Genomic DNA, 12,516 nt, shown 5'->3' with positions numbered 1-12,516 from the left:
TAGAGCGGGCTCTGAGTGCCACATCTGGCACCCGAGCCACCATTGCTGTATATAAAGGTTCTTTGCTTATTCTTTATATTTCTTATTGATATGAAAAAAAAAAGTCATCCCTTTTCTCTAGTTTGTGATTGGTTTTCCCTTCCACGCTTCTTACATTTCGCTTCATCTCTCAGGCCACATTCACACTGGTGTAAAAAAAAATCCCCACCGTTTTTATGCGGGTCTGTGGAGAAGATGGATAATTCTCTCTAAGTTGTCCTCCACAATACCAACAGAAATAGAAGATACTAGGTCTGTGTGAAGCAATGTTCACGTTACTAGTAGCATGCACAGGTCTATCTGGAGTTCAATGAGTGAATAAGGACTTTGTGGCCCTTTCGAACAGCTGCAACTCCTCTGTAAAAAGGCAAGGTGTTTGTTGCTTGTAGCAACCAAAAACATGGTTTATTTCAGAATACAAACTTAAAATACTGTAACCAAATAGCCCAATGTACGTTCGGAAGTCCTGGGTGCCGCTGCTCAGAAATGAACCTCTCCGGGTGTTGTTCCTTTAAAAGCGTTTTTATTCAATATGCAACGCGTTTCGAGCCTTTGTCAGGCATAAAGGTGAGCACATGTATTGTATCTCTGTCTTCTTTTCTTACCTGGCTTACTACGCTAGGCTAGTGCCGGTTGTCTTTCCCTTCTCTCTCCCCTACATCTGACTCCATCTCGAAGAAAGCCAGTCCCGAGGGGATGTCATTGAGTAAAAAATACTGAGATCATATAGATTGGGGGGAATAAAAAAATTTAAGTATAAAGATAGGAACTGGCATGTCTTCTGCGTACCACCACAGCTATCTGAGGATTCCCAGGCAGGGGGAGAGAGGAGAGGGTATCCCTATATGCGGATGACCTATTACTATATCTAGGGGATATGAATAGCTCTGTGGACGGTGCGATGCGAGTGATCAGGGAATTTGGTGACTACTCTGGCTTCCGCATAAACTGGGAGAAATCAGTTATTGTACCCCTTGAAATACAGACCGCAGACCCCTTATATTACACGGGAGAGCTACAAGTGGTGAGAAAATTCAAATACCTAGGTATACAGATCACTACATCCCCTAAAGATTATATAGCTGACAATTTAACTCCACTACTCTGCCGGTTTGAAAAGAAGGTAAATTCATGGTGTAAACTTCCTATGTCATCGGTAGGCAGGGGCAACTTACTTAAGATGATCCTTATGCCACAACTGCTATACATTCTACACAACTCCCCAATATGGATTCCCAAATCATATTTCCGCAGAGTACTGGGTCTATTCCGTTCCTTGGTATGGAAAAAGGGCATTGCTCGTATAAAATATGAATATTTGCAGAGGTGTAAATGGGCGGGGGGCCTGGCCCTTCCTGACCCATTGTTATACTTCCTTGCATCCCAGTTACAGCATTTTAAAGGATGGGGACAGAAGGAGAACATAGGAATTGTGGGCGGATTAATATGCCAGTGGTCTAAGTTTCCAATACCATTATGTGCTATTGAAGCTGGGTTCACCAAAGTTCATGATGTATCCTTACCCACATTGCATTTGATGCGACGCATTTGGATGACGTTCAAGGAACTTACAGGTCTAGGTCAGATAACAGATTATAGCCCCATATGGCGCAACATTAATATACCAGAGGTGCTCCAACTGGAGGGCTTCTCTGCGTGGGAACAGAAGGGAGTGATTACACTCACACAGATATTTCATGACAGGCAACTCAAAACATTTGAACAATTGAAGGAAGAGTTTGGTTTGGATAATAGATGTTTCTATCAATATTTACAACTACGGCATGCCCTAACAACGCAATTTGGGGAAGGCAATCCACCTATAACCAGCAGTATTTTAATGACGCACATTGCCAACCGTCAGGAAACGCCAGGGATGATATCCTTTTTGTATTCATGGTTATTAGGTAAACAATTAGACAATCTTCAGTTCCCATCGAGACCAAAGTGGGAGGTTGACCTGGGCCCATTAAGTGATGAACAATGGAATGATGTATTAGACATGGTACCAAAGTTATCACCTAGCGAAAGTCAGAGACTGAGTCAGCTATTTCTTATTTATAGAGTCTATAGAACCCCTAAGATGTTGTTTAAGTTTAATCTTCGCCCCACCTCTGAATGTCCTCGTTGCCAGCAGGACAATGCAAACCTATTACACATGTTATGGTCTTGTCATGAACTGGGTGATTATTGGAAGGAGGTGATGCGTCTACTATCCAGGGTTTTCCAGGTCTCTCTGGAGGCTCAGCCGCGACTATGTGTGCTAGGCATAATGCCTGAGATAGAAGTGAATAACTCTGTAGGTTTGGGCATTCAGAGAGCCCTTTACCAGGCGCGGAAGGAAATCCTCTCACACTGGATTCGAACCTCTCCTCCTACTATGAGGGAATATAAGAACCGTATGAATAACATTATTAGATTAGAATATGGAGTATATTTAAAAAGGAAAACTACCAAAAAATTTGAGACGATCTGGGGATGTTGGCTGGCAACACCGGGACTACCATCAGGGGCACTTCTTGCCATTAGACAAAAGTTGGCACTGCTTAATGGGTGAATAGTAGCATCTCTATGGTTTGCTAAAAGCTCTATGGGGGGGTAAATAATTGCTATATCCTAGAACAAATTAGGGGAGCCTATTATTCGGAAATAGATTCACCAAATATATAGAGGCGTCAGACCAGGGAAGAGTTGGGAGGAGGGGGGGGGGGTTAAGGGGGGTATGTGTTATATTCTGTGTTTAATATGAATACCGGCTGCGTCCGGAAAACTAGATGTGTAACCCGGCTGCGTCCGGGAAATATGCTGTGGTATCCGGTTGCAGCCGGGAAATTGATGTTGCAAGACATACTCCAGTTGGGGGGCTTTCCTTTTCTTACGTTTTTTTTTTTTTTTTTTATGTCTTTTATCGCTAAAAACTAAAAAATGTAAGGCTTTGTCTTCTCTATGCCTTAATAAAAGAGTTCTGATTTAAAATAAAGATAGGAACACTGATTACTGTCACAGAAAGTAAATACAGGTGAAGACTGAGGGCACTTTCACACAATGCGTTGCGTCACGTTTTTTGATGCGTTTTTGACGCATTCCAGAAGGCTTCAGCCATGATCAAATGCTGAGGTTACATTGTGTTTTAGCAGATGTAGTGGAAACGCAATGTAACCTTAGCACGTGTTCAAGGCTGTAGCCTTTGGAATGCGTCAAAAATGCATAAAAAAACGTGATGCAACGCATCATGTGAAAGTGCCCTGAGGACAACTAAAAAAAAACTAAAACGGAAGTCTATGTTGCCCATGGAAACCAATAACAGAGCAGAATACAAGAAGTTGCTACAAGCAATAGAGTCCTATATTAAAGGGATTTCAATGGCCAATGCTCAGGCAGGGGTCAGTTTGTGAGGATCCAACACTCAATGGCAACTGAACAATGGTGATGACAGGTGCAGGATCCATCTGATATTGGTTTTCTTTCAATTTTTATGCCCTGCAAAGGGTTTATAATAATTTTGGATCATCTCCAAAATAATTTTGGATCTCCTCTTTGAGCATTGGGTCTGACCCGTGTCACAAAAATAATGTCTTCACGTAGGGTACAGTCACAGATAGCTCTGCGTTTCCAAGCGCAGGGGGCCGTGCCTCAGCCCGATGTCATTAGTCCAGTGAAACGGATGCGATTGTTTACCGATTGCATGCGTTTCACTGCAAACGCTAATTATTTTGGCCCAAGGCACGGCCCATTTGCACTACCACTGCGCTTGTAAACGTGTGACCGCTACCTGTATTCCGATACCTGGTGGTCAAAAGACAAACCCGTCATCAATTATTGCTATTGGCCTCATTACCACTAAAAGATCTGGAAGTGATCGGTCTATAACCAAGATGTCACACTGACCATAGCAGATGGAAGGCTGAGCACCTCCATTTACGGACTCCACTAAAAAGGATTCTCCTTATGTAAAGGAGTAAAACCAGGTGATTAAAAATGTAGTACATAAAAAAAAAAAATCAAACATTTATGCTATTTATTATTTTTTATTTTGTAAACTCAATGCAGTAAAATGAACGTACAATCAAATCTATGTGTGCGCTAAAGCAGGTTTAATACAAACCTAAATAACACTAAAACCTTATTAAAAAGAAAATTACACCCCATTTATTTTTTTGGGGGGGGGGGGGGGGTGTAATTTTCCCTTTATTGGGGGACAGAAATGAAAGAAAAAAATGTAAGGCCTTGCAATATACCCTCATTGTATTGGCACAAACCCTGCACTGCTGTGGTCTCCGGCTTGTGACTTTCCACTAAGAGTAAATGCTGGGGGTGGTAGTTTGGAGACAACAAACCTTTCTAAACAAATTGGCGAAAGACCCCTGGCTTACAGTCATGGTAAGCATCGGGCCTACAGGACATTGAGACCCTTGTGACATGTCACATACCATGACTATGACAGTCATGACAGTCTGGCCTGGAATGTGCCTTGAATTATTTAAAATCTCCAAAATAATGGAAAATATAAAATGCAATGTAATAACTGGGAGCTCCTCAAGGAAGTCCCGTGTTAAAGGTCAGGCTGTTGATGCAGTCCAGGAGAGTATCACTGGGTCCCTATAGTTCTGGAGAGGTACAGCATTGTCACTCAGATAATATATATTAAAACAAATATCTGTATGCAACATGGTGATTGTTACCCAGCATCAAGGGGTTAATAATGCTCCCAGTGTGGATCTACATTAGCAAATCTATTCCAGTAGTAGATGACTCCAGTTGTTGTATCTGAGACCAGTGGAGACCCAGTTCTGATGGTTTTGCTTTCAGGCACCTTACAATTCCTTCACCCACTTGAGGAGTTGTGGGGTGTAATAGGTGATGATGATGTCAGCGCCTGCAAGAAAAAGATCATCAATGTTATCAGATATGGCTTTTTTTGATAAACAGCACCACACTTCTCCACAGGAGGTATGTGGTACTGCAACTCAAGTTCATTCATGTCAATGGAGCTGACACAACCTGTGATCATATGTGGTGCTATATCAGCAAGAAACTCTGCCTGACAACCAACATGGCTGACACCGACTTCCATCCCTTTGTTACTGTCAGAGCAACATCTGCTTATCTTGGTTCATAATTATTGTGTAACTAAGTGCAATCGGGAATGTAGGAAAGCAGGGTGACAACTGACACACATAGGGGGACATGTATAACTCCTATTGCTTTCTTTTTTTGTGCAACTTTTTGTGAGACTTTTTAGGTGCAGAATTCAGCAGCGTACCAAAGTTATCTGCCTCCAGGATGTAATGCAGTGGCGGATTTATCTTTGTGGCCCAGATGTTTGTTCAACCTGTGAGACTTTTGGACTCCGAAATTGTCCCATTCTTACACCTAATAAGTCCCAAAACAGAGCCTGCAAGACCCAGACTTACTTTTGGGAACTACTATTTGGGACTAAAAAGTTGCAAACCACAAAGAGACGCAAAGGTGAGACTAAACAGGCAGATCATGACATGTATCACAAAGGGGACAAACTTAAGATACATTGCAATGATTAAGTAGGAGAACTTCAGGAAACCGAAAAACTAGTATACACGTGCCCCATATGAAAGCAACCATATAGGACGACACTCAGCTTTTCCAAAAATGAGACGTGAGCTACTATTAACCACATCGTGACCATAACACTCACCTGCTCTCCTGAATCCTGTCATGGCTTCTAATACTGCCACCTTGAGGTCAAAGGCCCCAGCCTGTGCTCCATGCCACAGCATGGCATACTCCCCAGACACGTGGTACACAGCTAGTGGGAGGTCAGGATGCTGAAATATGGAGGTAGAACATGTGATATACATAAAAACAGCACAATGTGTGTACATGTAACCACAGTAGTACCTTAAGGGGTGGCTGTGGACTTCCTAAAGGAACATATTTTCTGTTATTTTAGGATAGTCTATGCATTTGATCACTTTTTCATAACTTTTTGAATTCATAGGAGTCTTAATAAATGTGTATTCACTGGTGGTGGCAGCGGTAGGTAGAGTTTTATGTTGTAACTGTCTAAGCATTGGATTAGAGAAGGGGACTCCGTGCACAAGTAATTGGAGCCTTACTTTATCCTTGACCTCTCTGACAAGGTCCAAATACGGCATTCCAGGCTTCACCATCAGCATGTCTGCTCCTTCACGTACATCCCGGTCCTGTCCAAGTACAAAAACACAGTGAGAGGAGGCTACATGATATATCCAAATGTTCACAGCTATAAGAAAATGGACGTCCTCCTTACCACCGCCCTGCTGGCCAATCCCCTTGCACCGGGAGGTAACTGATAACATTTTCGGTCACCGAATGCAGGTTTGGACTGAGCTGCATCTCTGCAGAGAGAAAACATTATATATGGTCCACATGTAAACACTGGCGCAATACCCCTCCGATAATAAGTAATTAAGGGTGGATCACTGTTTTGGGGTCTGGTAAAGCAGTGAGCACGGCGCCTTATGACTCGTGGATATGCTGGAGGTAACAGCAAGCAGTGTCTATAGGAAACCTTTCCCTGTGGTGATCTCAATGCATAGGCAGGGGTGTAACTTGAAGCACCTGGATTTTGAGCAGCCGAGCACCCTGGACAACAGAGCATTGACCAGAGGACACTTGACCTGTGAAATCCCAGAGCCGACACTTACCTGAATGGGCCATAGAAGCAGGAGGCAAACTTGGCGCTGTAACTCAGAACAGAAACCTGGGTGAAAAAATAAAAAACATTATTGTAAAACATTTTTGTAATTTTATAAACTTTTAGATACAACACTCCAGACTGCCACGGGTATTGGCTTAATTGCCGTGCCAGCCTGTGGGCAGAAGTGATGCTATTCCAAAGAAAAGGGCAATTTTCCCGCACATTGTGATTGAGTCCGATGACATTTCACTTACTCTATTCCCAAAGTCATTGGAGATTAAAGCGCTCTTAATGGCACCGATTCTCCCGTCCATCATGTCAGAGGGCGCGACCACGTGACACCCTGCAGTAAGTAACAATGCATTGAGGCTGGAGCCCAAGCAAGAACAGGGGTTAGGGAGGCGAAATAATGGATCCTACCTGCTCGGGCGTACGCCACTGCTACCTCCGCCAGCCGCTGACAGCTGGCCTCGTTCAGAATGCTGCCATCTTCTCTTAGGATTCCTACAAAAATATAGAACATTAGTTATATGCAATTTCACCATCCACCCCAAAAACAGCTAATGCTTGGAGGTTGTACATGACTGTTCTATTGTAAGAACAGCGCCACTCCTATCCATAGGCTGCAACTGGTAATGCAGTTCAGCTGAATTCAGAGCTGCATTATCACAAAGTGCCACACCTATTCACAGGTAGTACATGGGACTGTAGCAAAGACCTGTACACTTCAGAAAGATGTGGAGCTGTTTTTGAAAGAAAGGGGCCATGTTTTTGGACATGAACTCACCGCAGTGTCCATGGGAAGTGTACGGACACAGGCACACATCACAGGCTATGAGCAGCTGGGGAAACAGACTGCGGATCTTGCGGATGGCCAGGATTGCAGGGGTGTCATCTGCGTCGGCTGCTGATCCCCGATCATCCTGATAATGAGATAGTTATAGGTGACTGACTGCTGAGGACCACCCAAGCCTTAGACTGCATGGCACACAGTAGCTACACTTATGCTGGTATGTAAAGGAGGAAAAAAAAATAATTATCTCAATAATCTCAGTTACCTTTGTGACTTTGCTCGGGACACCAAAGATCAAAACACACTGCAGCCCATCCTCCACTAAGGGGCGCAGCACCCCCTCCAGCTTGTTAACACCATATCTACAAAAGCAAAACACAAAAATGAACAAAAAGAAGATTTTCTATACACAGTATACACACTAGTGCAGGAGTCCCCTCCCCATGACTAAATGAATGAGGATATAAGTGTGCGGCACCAGGCAGAGGTTGTATATCAAGGCCACCCAGCCAGCGACTGACTCCTCAGCTCTTATCTGAGACAGTGAGGGAGGAGGACAGCGCTCAGCACATATCAGACTGCAGCAGAAATCTACCGCACTGCACACCATGATGGTCAGCGCTCTGTGATACTGAACTACTGAGCTCACACTTTAATTCAGTACATGATAACAAAGAGGTTTGGCTTCCCTTTATCTTAGTAGACATTTGCAAGCCCCACCAGTCTTTTGATCTTAAGTTACATCCTGTATTATACCCCAGAGCTGCACTCACTATTCTGCTGCTGGTGCAGTCACTGTGTACATACATGACATTACTTATCCTGTACTGATCCTGAGTTACATCCTGTATTATACTCCAGAGCTGCACTCACTATTCTGCTGCTGGTGCAGTCACTGTGCATTACTTATCCTGTACTGATCCTGAGTTACATCCTGTATTATACTCCAGAGCTGCACTCACTATTCTGCTGCTGGTGCAGTCACTGTGTACATACATGACATTACTTATCCTGTACTGATCCTGAGTTACATCCTGTATTATACTCCAGAGCTGCACTCACTATTCTGCTGCTGGTGCAGTCACTGTGCATTACTTATCCTGTACTGATCCTGAGTTACATCCTGTATTATACTCCAGAGCTGCACTCACTATTCTGCTGCTGGTGCAGTCACTGTGTACATACATGACATTACTTATCCTGTACTGATCCTGAGTTACATCCTGTATTATACTCCAGAGCTGCACTCACTATTCTGCTGCTGGTGCAGTCACTGTGCATTACTTATCCTGTACTGATCCTGAGTTACATCCTGTATTATACTCCAGAGCTGCACTCACTATTCTGCTGCTGGTGCAGTCACTGTGTACATACATGACATTACTTATCCTGTACTGATCCTGAGTTACATCTTGTATTATACTCCAGAGCTGCACTCACTATTCTGCTGCTGGTGCAGTCACTGTGCATTACTTATCCTGTACTGATCCTGAGTTACATCCTGTATTATACTCCAGAGCTGCACTCACTATTCTGCTGCTGGTGCAGTCACTGTGTACATACATAATAATCAGTGGCTACTTACCTGGCTTGCCCCGGCAGACTGTTGATTGGTTCTACAGCATCAGCATTGTCCCTGTAATAACATTATATATGATATATAGGAGTGAGATACAATAGAAGCTCTAGATACAGATCCTGGGGTGTCACTCACGTGATGAAGATGGGGTACATAAGATTGGAGGCAGTGAGGGTGGTCGCTGTGGTTTGCCAGGCCCGGAGGACGGGGTGGAAGTAGCCGCTGTGTAATATGGAGTTCACCTGCATTGTGTCTGTCAATGAGCTGGAAATACAAGAAATAGAACAATGGCCGATTGTTCCTTGTTCATCTGAGCCGTATAAATAAAGTTCATTCTACCCCTGCCATTCAGTGTCTCTAGTACTGCTGTGTGATATTATTGTTCAATCTTCAATAAACTTTATTCAATATTTACAAAATGGAAAACAATTCAAGGACATAAAAATGACCCTGAATATGAGACACAGACGATTATTTGTGTTCATCAGACGGCCGAGGTTATTATCAGGAAGGTTCAGATAAGAGAAGCGCTGAGCGCAGGGTCTGTATTCATGGATGAAACACACGGACACAAGATAACAACGTACAGGGACAGTCTGATAATCCGGCACGGAGACCGGAAGCATTGAGCTCAGGTTGTCCTCCATACGCTGCTATGGCTGTCCAATATTACAGAATATTCCATGTAGTTGCTGGGTTAGGGTGTCCACCCGTTCAGTTTTTCAGATGCAGTTTTTGGAGGCAACAGCAGGTGTGTATGATAATGGGTTGAGACAAATAATTGAAAGGTGCCGCCTCTCCTCCAAATTTTACTCCACTCCTGGTTTTGGCATCAAAAACTGCATCTGAAAAACTGAACATGTGGTCTCACCCTTAGGGTGAAGACACACATGGCGCTTTTGGGCCGTTTTTGGGCCGTTTTTACTAAGTGCGTTTTCAGATCGTTAAAAACGCATGCATTAGTCCCAGACAGGTAGCACTGTCACCTTATTATAGCTCTGTGCACAGCAAGTCCTGGGCTGTCTGGGACTGTAGGAAGATACCTGGAATCATCTCTGGTGATGGCCTGAGTGCCCACTGAAAGGGCTCTGAGTGCCACCTCTGGCACCTGTGCCATAGGTTCGCCATCACTGATATAGGTTGTGGTTAGATAAGGGATAAGGGCAGGGCACACATTCTTTTTTTTTTTTAAGGACCATAGGGGGGAGAAGTGCAACCCCCTTGGAAAAAATGTGCCGTCCAGCCGCTCCCTGGTTATAAAAGGTTTGGGGACCGGTGCACTACAGGGAGCTCAAACACAATTTGCCCGCCCCAAGTACCTCTCATGTGCGGTTATAGAGCAGAATAAGCCTCAGATGGGACAGAGTGGTCGGTCACTGCCAAGAATTCAAATGTCAGGAGCTGAATAAGTGACTTTCAGTGCGTCCAGTGCCCTTTAGACCCGAGGTCGGATTTGATGTGGATAAATTTAGACATGATATGGGGGGGGGGGTTTCTCTATGATGCTGCACCATTGCAGAAAGGCAGATGTCGTCTGAAGATCCCTTACGCATAAAAGGGAGAAAACACTATAACTGGAATTAAAGGGATTCTCCATCCCTGTATGAGCTGCAAGTGAAGCCGGGGGGTTGTACAAGCTAAATTTAAGCATCATAAGAGAAGATGCCAGGATCCCCAGATGTGATTCTCATCTCACTCAGATGTGGAGGGAAAGTATAAAGATTTAAGGTTTTTTTGGCTGCGCTCACAGACAGGGCCAGATCTCATACCGCGGGTCCATATGGACTTGTGGGTGGTTTAGTGTCCAGAGGTGAGAAATTCCCTTTAGGGCTCAGAGAATAAATATAAATCATATGATGTTCATGGGGAAACCTAATCATAATCCGCACTAATCTGCAACGCTACACGATTACTGCTCCAGATCTGTGACAAACCTGACAGTGTGAACAGAGCAGCAGCAAAGGTGAGAATATAGGGGGATCCCTGCATCAGTATAGCTCTGCTGTATTCACCTGCAGAGTCCTCCTATAGATGGGGATAGGCGCTCCCGGTGCCCCCCATCACCACTAGTTACATACATGTAATGCAGCTACGTGCACCCCCTGCCCAGCGCACGGCACCCAGTACACCCTATACACACAGCACCCCCTGCCCAGCGCACGGCACCCAGTACACCCAGCACCCCCTGCCCAGCGCACAGCACCCTGTACACACAGCACCCCCTGCCCAGCGCACAGCACCCTGTACACACAGCACCCCCTGCCCAGCGCACAGCACCCTGTACACACAGCACATAACACAGAGGTCACTCACCCGCTCCTGCCGATCTCTACCCTATGACTGCTCTCACATGTCCCCTACACCCACATGTCACCCGGAAACTGCTCGCGACCCGCCCCCTCATTACCATACACCACGCCCCACTACGCCACTGTGCCCTCTAGAGATCAAGAGCGAGTACTGCAGTGTAACTGCAAATATATAGAGGTACTGTACTAAATCATATACGTATACACAGATATACCTATCTATCTCATATATATCATCTATCTATCTATCTATCTATCTATCTATCTATCTATCTATCTATCTATCTATCTCGTATCTAATCTATCTATCTATCAGCTTCCTATGTTTCTGTCTCTCTTATATCTTCTGTGTTTTTCAGGGGATGTCTCATTTTCTCCCAAGAACAAAAATCCATATTTATTTGTGAACAAAAAAAAAAAATATCTAAATTTATTCCAATATAATCATAGTATCATCATAGTATATAAGGCTGGAAGGAGACGCAAGTCCATCAAGTCCAACCTTTAAGAATTAAATAAATGTTTTATCCCCATAACCCGTGATATTTTTTCTCTCCAGAAAGTCATCCAGGCCTCTCCTGCACCTGTACATAGAGTCCGCCATAACAACCTCCTGCACATGTACATAGAGTCCGCCATAACAACCTCCTGCACATGTACATAGAGTCCGCCATAACAACCTCCTGCACATGTACATAGAGTCCGCCATTACAACCTCCTGCACCTGTACATAGAGTCCGCCATAACCACCTCCTGCACATGTACATAGAGTCCGCCATAACAACCTCCTGCACCTGTACATAGAGTCCGCCATTACAACCTCCTGCACCTGTACATAGAGTCCGCCATAACAACCTCCTGCACCTGTACATAGAGTCCGCCATAACAACCTCCTGCACATGTACATAGAGTCCGCCATAACAACCTCCTGCACATGTACATAGAGTCCGCCATAACAACCTCCTGCACCTGTACATAGAGTCCGCCATAACAACCTCCTGCACATGTACATAGAGTCCGCCATAACAACCTCCTGCACATGTACATAGAGTCCGCCATTACAACCTCCTGCACCTGTACATAGAGTCCGCCATAACAACCTCCTGCACATGTACATAGAGTCCGCCATTACAACCTC

General features: G+C 44.4%; 1 protein-coding gene across 1 annotated transcript; it reads right to left on the bottom strand.

Moving 5' to 3' along the window:
* Positions 1-4,061: 4,061 nt before the first annotated feature.
* ALAD (aminolevulinate dehydratase) lies at positions 4,062-11,507 on the bottom strand. Its single transcript, XM_072125301.1, has 12 exons — positions 11,383-11,507; positions 9,205-9,333; positions 9,076-9,126; positions 7,756-7,852; positions 7,485-7,620; positions 7,118-7,201; positions 6,952-7,040; positions 6,705-6,760; positions 6,308-6,395; positions 6,135-6,221; positions 5,714-5,843; positions 4,062-4,915 (listed from the first exon to the last, which is right to left on the bottom strand). Exons 2-12 carry the CDS (start codon positions 9,315-9,317, stop codon positions 4,854-4,856), a joined length of 993 nt encoding a protein of 330 aa, XP_071981402.1. The 5' UTR covers positions 9,318-9,333; positions 11,383-11,507; the 3' UTR covers positions 4,062-4,853.
* Positions 11,508-12,516: the final 1,009 nt, after the last annotated feature.

The sequence above is a fragment of the Engystomops pustulosus genome, chromosome 9 (assembly GCF_040894005.1).
Source record: "Engystomops pustulosus chromosome 9, aEngPut4.maternal, whole genome shotgun sequence".
Taxonomy (NCBI): Eukaryota; Metazoa; Chordata; class Amphibia; order Anura; family Leptodactylidae; genus Engystomops; species Engystomops pustulosus.
Note: the sequence above shows the minus strand (reverse complement) of the source record. Positions and strands in the feature narration are given on the sequence as shown.

Coding starts and splice junctions, on each gene's coding strand:
- ALAD (XM_072125301.1), bottom strand. CDS start 9,317: ATGCAGGTGAACTCCATATTACACAGCGGCTACTTCCACCCCGTCCTC. Junction 6,761..6,951: donor CCAATGACTTTGGGAATAGA/GTAAGTGAAATG, acceptor TTTTTCACCCAG/GTTTCTGTTCTGAGTTACAG. Junction 6,396..6,704: donor TGCTTCTATGGCCCATTCAG/GTAAGTGTCGGC, acceptor TTCTCTCTGCAG/AGATGCAGCTCAGTCCAAAC.